The sequence below is a fragment of the Marmota monax genome, unplaced genomic scaffold, assembly GCF_021218885.2.
Source record: "Marmota monax isolate L192 unplaced genomic scaffold, Marmota_monax_Labrador192_F-V1.1 WCK01_AAM20220418_F8-fsc00038, whole genome shotgun sequence".
In the NCBI taxonomy this organism is placed as follows: Eukaryota; Metazoa; Chordata; class Mammalia; order Rodentia; family Sciuridae; genus Marmota; species Marmota monax.
This window is the reverse complement of record NW_026692498.1, coordinates 6033974-6048954: the sequence shown is the minus strand read 5'-3', so window position 1 is coordinate 6048954 and position 14981 is coordinate 6033974. Positions and strand designations below refer to the sequence as shown.

The following is a 14981-nucleotide window of genomic DNA, read 5'->3' as shown; positions in this document are numbered from 1 at the left end:
CAGAAAGAGGGGCATATTTGGGGGTTAGAACAAAAGTAACTTCATTGTGGCTGGAATGTACCTGGTTTTCTTAAGATCACATCAAAGAGTCAGGGTCCAGTCATAAAGCTCAACAGATGATTCTACAGGTTTTATTTATTATAGATTGCTAGGGAACTATGAAGGAAACACCAATCCGGGTTACTCTGGGACAATCCTGGCAGTTATGACTCCAGATGGCTGCAGTCATATCAAGCTGAATCTTGTATAATTACATAGTAGGGTGACTATAAGTAATAATAATAATGTATTTCAAAATAGCCAAAATATCACATTGTATCCCATTAAGGTATATAATTATGATTTATCAATTAAAATAATATTAATTTTAAAAGTTAAAGAATATCCTTTTCCTCCAATGATTAGTATAGAAGGTTGTTTTTTTTTAAGAGAGAGAGAGAGAAAATTTTTTTTTAATATTTATTTTTCAGTTTTCGGTGGACACAACATTTTTATTTTATTTTTATGTGGTGCTGAGGATCGAACCCAGCGCCCGGCGCATGCCAGGCAAGTGCGTTACTGCTTGAGCCACATCCCCAGCCCTATAGAAGGTTTTTTGTTTTGTTTTTTTTGGGGGGTGGGTACTGGGGATTGAATTCAAGGGCACTCGACCCCTGAGCTACGTTTCCTGCTCAATTTTGTTATTTTATTTAGAGACAAGAGTCTCACTGAGTTGCTCAGCACCTCACTTTTGCTGAGGCTGGCTTTGAACTTGCGATCCTCCTGCCTCATCCTCCCAAGCATGCATCACAGCATGCGGCTAGTACAGAAGTTTTTAATTTCTATTTTTGGTTCATATGAAATCTCACACCTCATTTGTTGTGTTGCAGATCAGATTTAATTTCAGTGTAAAGGTAAATGGAATCCTCTCCACAGAGATCTTTGGGTAAGTCCTTAACTTAAGATAGTGCTATCGCTTTACAATTTTTCTCTGTCATTACTGTTTCTATTTCTAATAGGTTCACAGTTTAATTTTATTTTTTATAGATGGACACAATATCTTTATTATGTTTATTTATTTTTATGTGGTGCTGAGGATCAAACCCAGGACCTCATGCATTTGAGGCAAGCACTCTACTACTGAGCTACAACCCCAGCCCCACATTTAATTTAAAAAAAATTTTTTTAATTATATATGGATGCGATATCTTTATTTTGTTTATTTATTTTTATGTGGTGCTGATGATCGAACTCAGTGCCTCACATGTACGAGGCAAGCGCTCTGGCACTGAGCCACAACCCCAGCCTCCACAGTTGTGTTTTTTTTTTTTTTCATTCCCCACAGTTTTTTGATCCAAAATTACCTTGAAATTAATCTTGTGAGACCCTTCACATTTTCCTATTCTCTATTAGCTTCTAATGAGTAAGTAGATTCATCTGAACCTTTCATGTTTTTCCTTTTCACTAGAGAAGGTGAACTTTAAAATTGCCATTTTCCTTTGATTATTTGGTTACTGAATTTCAGTAATCTCTGGGGTGGTAGTAGTCATGGGCCAAAATTTATATTAATTAGAGGTTGGTTTAAGATGGCTTAGCTTTTCTTTATTTTGCAGGGTAGAGAATGAACCCATTTCGAACCTGTGGAATGGAATTGCTCTTGTTGTGAGCTATCAGCGTTATGTGAGGTGAAAGCAAAAGCCTTGTCCCTGTCCATGTTTTACTCCTGTTATGAATGTACATAGAGTTGGAAATGGTCTCCCCTTGTCATTTATTTTATTTCATTATTATTTTTTTTCCTGTGATTGAGTTCAAAGGCCTTTTACCACTGGACTACATCCTCAGCCCTTTTTCTAATTTTTCATTTTGAAATAGGGTCTTACTAAAATGACTAGGCTGGCCTTGAACTTTGACTTCTCTTGTTTGACCTGCTTCAGGCTTCCAAGTAGCTGGGATTACAAGTGTGCACCACTGCTCCTGACTTTTTTTTTTTTTTGAAACAAGGTCTCAGTATGTTGCCCATGCAAGCCTCAAACTCCTGGGCTCAAGCAGTCCTCTTGCCTCAGCTTCCTACGGAGCTGGGACTACAGGTGTGTACCACCACACCCAGCTACCCCGTAATTTCTACGTTTCAGGTTTCAATTTTTCTATTAAAAAATAGAAATAAAGCTTTTAAGTTTTTATATTGAAAACTTATTATTATTTCCAGATCCTTGAATGTTCTAATTAACCTGTGGACATATTCTTTCTCCTTTCCAAGCATTCTTTTCTTTTTTCTTTCTTTTTTTTTTTTGGTACTGGGGATTGAACTCAGGGGTGCTTAACCACTGAGCCACATCCCCAGCCCTTTTTATATTTTATTTTGAGACAGGGTCTCACTGACTTGGTTAGGGTCTCTCTAAGTTATTGAGGTGGGCTTTGAATTTGTGATTCTCCTGCCTCAGCCTCTCAAGCTACTAGGATTACAGGCATATGCCACCACACTCAGCTCTTCTTTTCTTTTATAAATGGAATGAGACAAGCTCTACTAATTCCAATCCCATTTAGACATGAAAAGACTGGATTTAAAGTTTACTTAACTCTTGGCTAGAGAGATAGTATGAATACAAGGGAATTTGTTGTGTTAGTTTTTGGGGCATCAACCTTTTGCATGGTTTGGAAATCTCTCTCTCGCTAGCTCTCTCTCCTTCAGACCAAAAATATACATCTATGGAGGAAATGGTAAATAATCTGGACATACAGAACCCTCTGTCATGGATTCCTTTGTTATCCAGCTACCACAGAGTCCAAGGTGAACATGAAATATACAAAGAAAGATCTAAGTGTGCTTAAGTCCAACTAATACATTAGTTGCATAAATGCAATGGTTTCTGCCTGTTTATATGCCCCAAGGAGTCATAGATCTTTTTTAAAATATATTTTTAGTCGTTGATAGACCTTTATTTTATTTATTTATATGTGGTGCTGAAATGAACCCAGTGCCTCACACATGCTGAGCCGCAGCAGTAGCCCTTTTTTTCATTTTTTAAATATATTTTTTTTAGTTGTAGTTGGACACAATATCTTTATTTTATTTATTTCTTTTTATGTGGTACTGAGGACCAAACCCAGCCCCTCGCACACGCTAGGCGAGCGCTCTACCACTGAGCCACAACCCCAGCCCCAGAGTCATAGATCTTAACCTGTTAAGTCCTATACTTAAATCATGCAACATACCACTTAACAGTAACTTTTAAATAAATTTTATTACTGGGTGTGGTGGCAAATACCTGTAATCCCAGTGGCTCAGGAGGCTGAGGCAGGAGGATCACAAGTTCAAAGTCAGCCTCAGCAACTTAGTGAGGACCTAAGCAATTGAGCTGAACCCTGTCTCAAAAAATAAAAAGGGTTGGGGATGTGTCTCAGTGGTTAAACATCCTAGGTTCAATACCCCGTACCAGAAATAAATACGTAAATAAATAAATAAGTGTGTGTGTGTGTGTTTTTAGAGGTATATTTTAGGTGAATGAGTAGAGTATTTGGAAGAAATATTTCCATGTATATATGAAAATAAAAATAAAGGATATATAAGGGGCTGAGGTGCTCGCCTAGCACATGCAGGGCACTATGTTCAATCCCCAGCACCACATAAAAATGAAATAAAAGTATTGTTTCCAACCTCAACTAAAACAGAATATTTTTGAAAAGGATATATAAGCTCTAGATTATGATTGCCAACATATTTTAATAAACCTGTGTCAACTTTGTTGAAGTATTCATATAATTGAAAACTTAGGACTTAATGGGTTAAGCCTTGAAACTGCCCATGATTTCTGTTTTCTTACTCTTGCACAAATTACACCTCAAATGAGAATATTTTTTATTCTTTAATCCAAAACTACACCTGATATATTTAATGATCTTGTAGAATCATCAAGTCTACAGGTAACATCTAATTATCATAGCTTTACTGACAAGAGTTTACTGAGCCAATGTTTTGGGATAATTGATTGGTTTGGAGGGAGAGGAAAGGCTTACTACTAGTATTTCTTCTCTGTTTAGAAAACAGCTGTTGGAAAGTAAACAAACACAAAATTTCATTAGATTTTTTTCTAAGAGAGAAAGTCTTATTTCTTTCTCACTGGTCCTATTAAACCCTAGTCTCAAACCTAGATGAACAGGGGAAAGTGTAGCATGTGTGAGAGCAGACATCTGAGTATCATGGGGCCAGTTTTAGCCATTTGTCCTTCACAATCCCATCACATAGTGCTGATCTTTGAATGACCTTAGAAACTTCTGCTTGGAACAGAGTCATCTTAGTGAGTGAAATACACTATGGAGAATAAGAAACTGCCAGTAAAAACAGAAAAAGCAGGAGCCATGATATCTCTGAATTGCCAAATTTTCTTCCCTTTCCATTGCTGTGATTCCTTAAGTGAGACAGAAGTTACTTATACCAGCAAAACTGATATGATAGTGTATGTGATTATGCATATCTTAGAGGTTATAAAAGGAATTTTTAATGCCTTTTACAATAATTTCTTAAGAGGGGAAAAAAGTTAAATTTGTCTTGTCTGTTTTCTGACAGTAGACCAAAATTCATTACAACTGAATCACACTGTAGCAGAATCCACCCTGTGCTAGGACATCCAGTAACACTTTTCATCCCTGATGACGTGGCTGGCATGGGCTTGTTGGGTGAACTGATACTGACCCCAGCCGCTGCTCTGTGCCCCAGCCCAAGAGTCTTTTCCAGCCAACTGAACAGGATTTCTTCAGTTTCCATATCCTTTTGAAAAAAAGTTCAAGGCAATTGCCTTTGAAGATGGGTTTTTACATCCCCAATTTTAAAGAAAGCCTTTGTATATTATCTAGAAGTGTTCTGATTTGTATAAAAACATATAATCCAACATAAAAGACAAGTTAATTTGCCAGAGAACTGAGAAACTGTAAGCTGTGATATATATGCCATGCATTTTCCCTATAAACCAACATGACAGAAGCATGGACTGGATGGTGCAAGAAAGAAAAATTAGGCTAGAAGAGTAGTTGGAGTTGACTAATCAGTGTTTTGTTTGTTTTATACAAGTGAATAAATAGTCATAAAAAAACTAAAATTTGGCAATTTTCTTTAGCATCTATACGTATTTCTTTATGGACCTTCTGGTCTGCCTCTGGTATTGTCAAATCAGGAGCAGCCCAGTACTACTGTCTTGAAAGATATATGTTATTTCATTGACTGGAAGAAACACCAATTGTGTATGGTGCCTAATTTGGATCTCAATTTTGATGGAGGTATATATCCCTTTCTTTGCACAGAAATTCAGAAACTAAAGAACATTAGAAAAATTAAGGAAATATAAATAGCAGGTGTATATAAAGACAGGACACAATGATCTGATGGCTTATTCTGGGGTGTCACAGTGGGATTCTGGCCTCCTTTGAGGGTTGTTGGAGTGAGGCAATGTATCAGATAGGCAAAGGCCAATCAGAGCTTGTTTAGCACTGCAGCTTGATGTTGGTTCTCGCTCACTTCTACTCCTTCGTCTATTCCTGGTCCTTCTTCTAGGGACTTGTTCAGAGGATTTCTATTGTCCTTAATCTGTTGATGTAAGGGCTTTAGAAAGGTGAGCAAGGGACCAACGGCTTCCTTGAACTCTTGTGGAAGAGAAATACACTTGCCAATGAAAGTAGAAAACCCATATAAAATAATTAGAAGAAATTAAAACACAACCTGAATGCCAGACATAATAGTATTAAATCTATCAAGCTGGCTGTTGTTAGGTCGGTGGTGGCGACTTGGTGGTGACTTAGTGGCAACTTAGAACAAAGCAGCCTGCGCCGGAAAAGAACATCAGTCAGATGCCAGTGGAAATGCCTGTCAATCAGCCAGATATCCTGACTAAAGCCTGTCAATCAACAGGACCCCCCTGGCCAATCCTGCAGTTCAGCCAACTCCCCTGACCAACTCCAAGGGGGCAAGGGACTCTAAGAACACCTTTTCCTGGCCTGAGCCCTTCCCTTCCTGCTGTAAGCCCCATAAAAGTCCAGTCCAGTTGAGCTTCCATGTGGTTTCTCCTCAGACCTTTCCCCTGTCCCCTCTGTGGGTCTGATCGAATTCCGCCCGGGAGTGATATCTCAATAAAGCCTGTTCAGCAGCCCTTTTAAATCTGCCTCCTTTGGCCGCTGCCTGCCCTGCCTGATCTGACAGCTGTATTATTCATATAGGGCTGAACACATTAGCTTTGGGTGAGTTACGCTAAAAGTTGGATGATTAATAAATGGGCCAATAAATAAAACTGGGAAATAGGACTGTGCAAATGTGAACTGATGCCTAGGAGGTTTATCATTCTGTTGCTGGCTTGAATCCTTTGAAATTTGGAAGGTAGTCTGGTCATTTGGACCCTGGGAAAAATGTCCAGTAGGGAAGAGGTATTTCTAGCATTGTGATTAGCACAAAAAGATAGAAGTGTCCTAGAATGAGGCAGTGGTCTCCAGGGAATGACAAAACCTCCAGATAAGGTTCTTTTTCTCGAGTGGGTAGTAATTCTAGAGAATGGCTTTGAGAGGAAGTGTCCTTGGAAAGGATATTTGGATATAAGTAGTTTGATGAGGAAAAACTGTTTAGTCTTAACAGATGGGATATCCTGCCTTCAGAATTTTGAATAGAAGGATGACCCAAGTGAACTTCTAGGAATATTGGTATCTTTTATCTCTTTCATTTTTATTTTTAGACACTATTGATTTCCTTTATTATATTTTTACATGATGCCTGAACTTGCTCAGTTAACTCTGAAATGAGTAATGTAGAATACATTCCTCCGTGTCCTTCCTTTATTTATCTAAAAGTCAGAACAAGGATTCATGTGGAGGTACTTTTCTATAAGGAACTATAATATAGAACTATCCTGATACATTCTATAGGATCCAGCTGCTAGAAAGTGACCATAGAGCATTGGATTACTTGGGAATACAAATATATGGTATTGGGGTTAAGAGCACCAATTTTGAAGTCAATCTGGCAAGGCCCTCAACTCAGTTCCACCACTTAATTGGCTCATGTTGAGAAAGATATTCAATCTTTCTGTGCCTCTTTTCTCATCTGTAAAAAGGCATATGAATAGGTCCTACTCCAAAGTGTTGTGAGATCTAAACATTGTGATAGTTCATGAGAAAATTTAATATGATACTTGGCATATAGCACAAGTTAGCAGTTTATCACAAGTTAGCTGCTTTCATTATCATTACTCAAGTTTGAATCAGATCTCTGCCTCTTACTAGCACAACCTGCATTAGAAATTTGTATGAGGAATAAATCAATTTATTGTTGGAATGCTTCTCAGTAAATGCAGAGGAGTGTTGTTTGGTTTACATTTACATATCCAGTTGTTATTCTGATGGTCTTCCAGTGAGTCAATATTATTCTATCATGTGGACAGAAAAACAAGTTCAGGAATGGAATGGAGTGTTCAAATGTAGATTCTTATTCTAAGGTCCTTTTTGTTTGGGATATAAGTTCTTTAATCAATTAGCATTTTGGGGTCTTTACTTACCTTAGAAACTGTGTAATATCTTGTCTTCTAGATTTTGTGCTTCCAGATGTGAGTTATCAGGTAGAGTCCAGTGAGGGTGCTCAGTCTCAGAATATGGACCCTCAGAGACAAACTCTGCTGCTTTTCCTCTTTGTGGATTTCCACAGTGGATTTCTAATCAAGCAAATGGAAATATGGGGTAGGTACAGAATGGGGCAGCCAGCTCGGTTGTGCCAAATGCTAAAAGGATAAAGAAAGGGAAACATTTAATGCATCTATCTGAATTATATATTTTTTTGTAGAATAAAGAATTCCAGTGAAAAGTTTTGCTTAATAAATTAATAAATTATATGCTCTGTAGAAAAGATATATATGTTGATGTGTAATGCCAGATTCATGGGACCCCAGTAGACCTCCAGGAGCCAAATCCGATGCAATCACACAAGAGTCTTTATTGCAAGCTTGAGCCTGGACTCACACTCGTTCCAGATGCAGCGGTCCCAGGGAGTGAGTCTTGGTCCTTTTGTTCAGTGAGATTTTATAGGTTTTTGGTGATACTCTATGTGTCACAACATCACTCAGAAAATCACTTCACACAGCGGGAAAATCAAACAACGACTCTTAACATTGATTAGCACATTCACTGGCAGAAACAAGTTGGGTAGGGGTGATTGGTTAGTACAAGAGGGGGATTCCTTTGAACTGATTGGTTTAAGCCACGAGGGGTGTACGGGCTAAACTACATGGTGTCCCAACATGTTATCAACTACCATAAACTACTGGGGGGTCATCTGGCATCCCAGGTATTTTCCCTGTCTCATGCTGATTGGTGGTTGCTGGAGGGTTGCAATGGGTCTTCACCTAGCCTAACGGAGTCAGGGCCATCTGGGTCATCTCTCCTGTTATTTGCAGACAAAAAAAAAAAAAAAAAAAATCAGCAGGATGGGTATGTGCCTAGGAGTGCTCTGTGGGTTTTTCCAAGGACAAAGGTCCCCTTCCTTGGACAGTCTTTGAGGTAGAAGCTGTTTTCAGAAATGGAGTCATATCAGTTTCTCAGATGCAGGACTTAAATACCAACATTCTGGGATTTTGGTTGGCTAGAGGTCAGCAGACACTTTCTAAAATTTTCCCTGACAGGTATATTAACTTAGGTTAGTAGCTTTCAACTTTAATTGCACAATGTATTACATGGAGAGCTTCTACAAAATGTCTAAGTATTGTACAGCGCAATGGTACACATCTGTAATCCAAGCAACTCCAGAAGCTAAGGCAGGAAGATCATAAATTCAAGGCCAGCCTTCACAACTTGGTAAGACTGTGTCAAAATAAAAAATAAAAATGGCTGGGGTATAGCTCAGTGTACTAGCTTTTTTTTGTACTAGGTTCAATCCCCTGTACACACACACAAAAAAAAGCCTAATCCTTACCCCAGAGGTTGGGTGCAGGTGTCAGGGGTGTTTTGTTTTGTTGGCCTAGGGCCTCATTTATGCTAAGCACTTCCACTGAGCCACATCCCTGTTCCCTCTTAACATGTTTTTTTAATTAATTTTTTTTTACACAAATGGAGCACAACTTTTCATTTCTCTGGTTGTACATGATATAGAGTCACACCATTTGTGCATTCATACCCATACATAGGGCAATAATGTCTGTCTCATTCTACCATGTTTCCACACACACACACACACACCCTCCCCTGCCCTCCCCCCTGCACAATCCAAAGTTCCTCCATTCTTCCCTTGGGCACCCCCTCAACATGGATCAGCATCCACTTACAGAGAAAAAAAAATTGGTCTTTGGTTTTTTGGGATTGGCTTACTTGGCTTAGCTTGACATTCTCCAACTCCATTCATTTACCTGCAAATGCCATAATTTCATTCTTCTTTAAGGCTGAGTAATATTCCATTGTGTATATATACCACAGTTTCTTTTATTTAATAAAATTATTTATTTATTTATTTATTTTCTCTTTTTTATTTGTTCTACTTAGTTGTACATGACAGCAGAATGCATTTCAATTCATCGTACACAAATGGAGCACAACATTTCAATTCTCTGGTTGTACATGATGTAGAATCACATCAATTTGTGCAATTGTACCTGTACCTGGGGCAGTAATGTCTGCCTCATTCTACCATGTTCCCCGCCCACACCCTCCATTCCCATCCCCCCCTGCACAATCCAGAGTTCCTTCATTCTTCCCTTGCCTCCCCACATTATGGATCAGCATCCACTTACAGAGAAAACATTTGGTCTTTGATTTTTTTAGGATTGATTTACTTTACTTAGCATAATATTCTTCAGTTCCATTCATCTACCAGCAAATGCCATAATTTTATTCTCTTTTAATGCTGAGTAATATTCCATTGTGTATATATACCACAGTTTCTTTATCCATTCATCTATTGAAGGGCATCTAGGTTGATTCCACAGTTTAGCTGGTATGAATTGAGCTGATATAAACATTGAGGTGGCTGCATCACTGTAGTATGCTGATTTTAAGTCTTTTGGGTATAGACTGAGGAGTGGGATAGCTCAGTCAAATGGTGGTTCCATTCCAAGTTTTCTAAGGAATCTCCATAACTGCTTTCCAAAGTGGTTGTACCAATTTGCAATCCCACCAGCAATGAATCAGTGTACCTTTTTCCCCATATCATCGCTTATGGGAGACCAACCTTGCATGTGACTTCAGGTGGCAGATGCTGCTAGATGCCCCGCCCTTCTTGGGTTTGAGGGACCTTTCTTTGTGCATGGGCGTGCCTTCTTACAGCCCCAGGGGTGGAGCTATCTTCTCCTGTTCCTTTGTAATATTACCCCTTTCCCTGTTGGGATAGAATGTTCCATGGAAATGCCTTTTGTGTGTCCCCTTATCTTACTGTACCCTTGGGTGTGGCCTACCTAGATGTCAGTCAACCTGCTGACAACAGACATCATGAAGCTAGACTCAGCCCCTTGAAACTGACCCCTTGCCTCATTTGAATAGCCTTTCCTCAATAAAAGGGGTCAGCACATGCGGGAGCTCTCCCTCCCTCCCTCCCCCTCTCCCTCCCCCCCCTCTTCCTATGGAGCTATCACAGCAATACCAAAGAAAAAGGTATTTCTGTCTCTTGTGTGGTTATTTCACGCAGCTCAGTTAGCCCAGTTCCCCTGGAGTGACACCTGAGTGTTTTAGTCAGGAGCAACCTGGCAAATTGGTTCCCTGGGTGGGCAAAAAGGTCTAAGTGCTTAAGCCCCCGGGACAAAAGCTGCACTTGCCAGCACTTATTGTTGCTTGAATTGTTGATAATTGCCATTCTGACAGGAGTGAGATAAAATCTTAGAGTAGTTTTGATTTGCTTTTCTCTAATTGCTAGATGTGTTGCACATTTTTTTCATATATTTGTTGATTGATTGTATATCTTCTTCAGTGAAGTATCTGCTCATTTCCTTAGCCCATTTATTGATTGGGTTATTTGTTTCTTTCAGTGTTGAGTTTTTTGAGTTCTTAATATATCCTGGAGATTAGTGTTCTATCTGATGGGCATGTAGTAAAGATTTTCTCCCATTCTATTGGCTCTCTCTTCATGTTATTGATTGTTGTAGAAATAGAAAAAGCAATCATGAAATTCATTTGGAAAAATAAGAGACCCAGAATAGCCAAAGCAATCATTAGCAAGAAGAGTGAAGCAGGAGGCATCACAATACTAGACCTAAAACTATACTACAGAGCTATAGTAACAAAAATGGCATGGTACTGACACCAAAACAGACATGTAGACCAATGGTACAGAATAGAGGACACAGAGACAAACCCACATAAATACAGCTATCTCATACTAGACAAAGGCACCAAAAACATACATTGGAGAAAAGATAGCTTCTTCAACAAATGGTGCTGTGAAAATTGAAAATCGATGTGCAGCAAATGAAATTGAACCTTTATCTCTCACCCTGCACAAAACTCAACTTAAAGTGGATCAAGGACCTAGGAATTAGACCAGCGACTCTGCGACTAATAGAAGAAAAAGGAAGCCCAGATCTTCATCATGTTGGCTTAGGACCTGATTTCCTTAACAAGACTCCTAAAGTGCAAGAAATAAAATCAAGAATCAATAAATGGGATGGAGTCAAACTGAAAAGCTTCTTCGCAGCAAAGGAAACAACCAACAATCATTAACAAGTTTTTAAAGCTTCTTAGGTTTCTGGTGTCATCTGGACTTGAGAACTCTTCATCACCATACTGCCTTTCTAGGCATGCACTGTGAAAAAGTGAAAGGGCTTGGAAGGCAGACTACAGGGAGAATATCACAGCCAATCATAGCAAATAACTGGCACCAGTCAATGTGAGTGTTTCTGATCTGGAGTTGTAAGTGATAGGACCTCATTTGTTGATGATGCTGCCCTCAAACTTGCATAGTTTTCCTGGGCTCGGTTTACAGCTCTTGAAAAGCTGGTGTTCTTTGGTGCCTTTTTCTATTGGTTAAGGCCAGGGGAATGGGAAATAGAAGAGACCCAGACTTATGAGACTCCGACAAGGAGCTTTAGGTGAGGATATCTGGGGCAGTTATCTGGCCTGTGCACATAAAGAGGCTGATAAGAGAGGCAGCTTAATATTGTGGAGAGGACTTTAGGGTAGAACCAAGAGAGCTGGGTTTACTTTTAACTCTGATAAAAGTTTCCTCAGTGATATTTGAGAAGAAAGTCAAATAAATCATCTGAGCCTCCCTTTTCATATATGTAGCATGAGCTTGTCAGGCTAGGTAATATCAAAGCCCTTCCAAGGCTAAAAATCATCTTAAGACTTAAGATCTGGCATTTTTAAGAACATCTGCCAGAGGATAACCTTAGGATTATACCTTAAGATCTCAGAAACAGTGCTGTCATTCTTGTAATTTATACACCTCTGTTTAGCTTGACTCTGACGGTCTACAGTGTCTGAATAGTTGTAATGAGTATTGAATTTAAAAGAAAAATTCATCGCTGCTGTCAGGCAGTGGTGTACACCTATAACCCTAGCATTTTGGGAGGCCGAGGCAGAAGGATCACAAGTTTGAGGGCAGCCTCAACAACTTAGTGAGGCTCTGTCTCAAAATTAAAAAAAAAAAAAATGTAAAAGGGTTGGGGATGTAGCTCAGTGATAAAGCATTCTTGGGTTCAATATCCAGTACCAAAAAAGAAATTCATCACTACATTAGAAAACATAGCAAGTGTCTTTTTAAATCTTATAATCTGGTAATTTAGGACTAGTCTCTGAAGGGGAGATAGTGAGAGGAGGTTGATGCAGATACACTAATTTTACCTTGTCTTTCCCCCTCTTGTAATCCTTGAAAGCTTTCTCCAGAGCTCCTCCTTTTAGGAAACAGATTGTTCAGAATTACAGCCTGTTTCCATGCATCTTTTAAAAAGCACTTCCTTGGCCTTTTTCCCACCTTGTCATGGTAACTTTTCTATGATTAACTCATTATTTTATACAACGTCAGAAGCATCTGGTGGTATCAGCAGTTTTAGGAATGAACTTTGGCTTTTTAATTAAATGTCTGCTTTCAGAAGAGTCTCATTTCTTGAGGCTTTTCTTAGGATCAGACTGTAGAACATGCTAAGTCATCATAGCAATAGCATTATTTCCCCTTTGAATACTGCATGTACATTTCAAAATACTTCATTTCCACTACCCCAGTTTATCTATACAATGTATCTGAAAGAACATATTTGAAGTGAGGAAAGTGAAATGACCCAGTCACCACTATTGATGGCAGAAGTGATCCAAAAATCTTTGTTCTCCTAATTCTAGTTCCAACTCCTTTTTCCATATTTTACCTTCTCTACCAGAAAAGCATCATGGTGTCTTGTGGAGGAAATGTTCTTCTGACTTCCATTTTTTTTAATGTTTATTTTTTTAGTTTTAGGTGGATACAATATCTTTATTTTATTTTTATGTGGTGCTGAGGATTGAACTGAGTGCCTCATGCATGCTAGGCAAGTGCTCTACCTCTGAGCACAACCCAGCCCCCTGACTTTCATTTTTAATACAGTCCTAAGAAAAGCCAGCCAGCCTCAGGCTGCTTCACTGGGATGTCTTTGAACAGACTAGCCAAAGAAAAGTAGAGAAACCTGAAAATAGAAATATTCATTAAGAAGCATTTTCTCTAGGTTCCTAGTAAAGTGAATTTGTCTTTCTATCTGCTGCACCAGGATCATTAAATAATAGCCCATTGTTTGGTGACATATTTTTGCCCATTGTTCTTACATGTCAGCTTTTTTGAGTGATGGTGTTTAGAGGTACCTGTGGTTACTTACTGAGAGGTCATCCACCATTTAAAAGGACCTCATACCAACAGTTCTCAGGCTCATCTTTGTGTTAACATTTTCTTTACTGCAATACATCTGAAAGAAATGACATACTGTTTACAGTAGCTTGCCTCAACACTGATGCTCAAGTAGGAGAAGAGGAGGGTTAGACACATTCTCCAGGAGATTTTCTTCTCCCTCTTTCTCTTTCCCTTTGAGAGTTACCAGTATCATTATTTTATAGCATGCATTAAACAGGATCCTTCATTTATTTCTTCAAAAATAATGTAGTTCTTCACTTTAATTTTCCTGAAATTTCTTTTACTTGTAAGTAGGAATTGGGTAGATTGATGAGTTGCTGGGAGGAATTCATGTAAACAAAAGTGGACAGGCAGAAGTGGCTGCTGGTTCCTGAGGCGTCTTCCCTCATCCCAGCCCTGACTCCCAGCACATGAAGAATAGTCATCCTCACTCATAGTTACCAGCATTCTGCCCTCTTAGGACTCCACACTTTGCTCACAGCCCAACTCAGCACCATCCTCATGGAGAGCCACAGTGCGGTACGAGATTCCATCCAGGCCATGGTGGACCATGTCTTAGAGCAGCATCACCAAGCTGCCAAGGTAATAAGAAATTCACGACTTCTTTCTAAAAGAGAATGTAGAGCAACAGTGCCTCAGACCCCCAGCCCCTTATGCCCATTCTCTCCTCCTCTGCCACCTAGGTGTTAGTGTAACACTGCATCCAGCCTAGGAACTCAGGCTTTCATAGAGTCACTATAGCCAGCTTGCTTAGTTTATCTTCTTCTAGATAGGTTTGAGTAAATTGGGACCAAAATAATATAGAAAAATGACTGATAACTGTGTCTCTTCCTAATCTGTATATCACCCCATCCCACACATCTTGTGGAGCTGCTGCTTCCCTAAACCTTATCTTTTCCCCCTGTTTTCCTAATTCTTTATAATACCACATTCTCCTCTTATCTTTCTGAATTTCTCCATCCTGCACACTTGGTAACACATTTCCTACTTCATATAGCTCCCTTTTCAGGGAAAAAACAGCCATCTTAAGAGAGCAAAACTTAAACAAACAAACAAAAAAAAAACAGTAAATGTACCTGCTGTGTTGCCCAGTGTCTTACAGCTTGTCTTTTTCTGAATGTGCATGTGTCACCTAAGTCATATCTATGGGAGGAGAGAACATTTAAAAAATTTTTTTGATCCCTTA

The 14981-nt window shown here is 39.1% G+C and overlaps 1 protein-coding gene across 1 annotated transcript in view; it reads left to right on the top strand.

Moving 5' to 3' along the window:
- Positions 1–14981, top strand: part of Top6bl (TOP6B like initiator of meiotic double strand breaks) — a 94368-nt gene that overhangs the window by 57565 nt on the left and 21822 nt on the right. Inside the window, exons 6-11 of the mRNA XM_046445137.2 lie at positions 870–925; positions 1593–1664; positions 4547–4739; positions 5100–5250; positions 7540–7686; positions 14256–14377. Coding sequence (XP_046301093.1) covers positions 870–925; positions 1593–1664; positions 4547–4739; positions 5100–5250; positions 7540–7686; positions 14256–14377 — 741 coding nt within the window. The remainder of the gene's footprint in view (positions 1–869; positions 926–1592; positions 1665–4546; positions 4740–5099; positions 5251–7539; positions 7687–14255; positions 14378–14981) is intronic.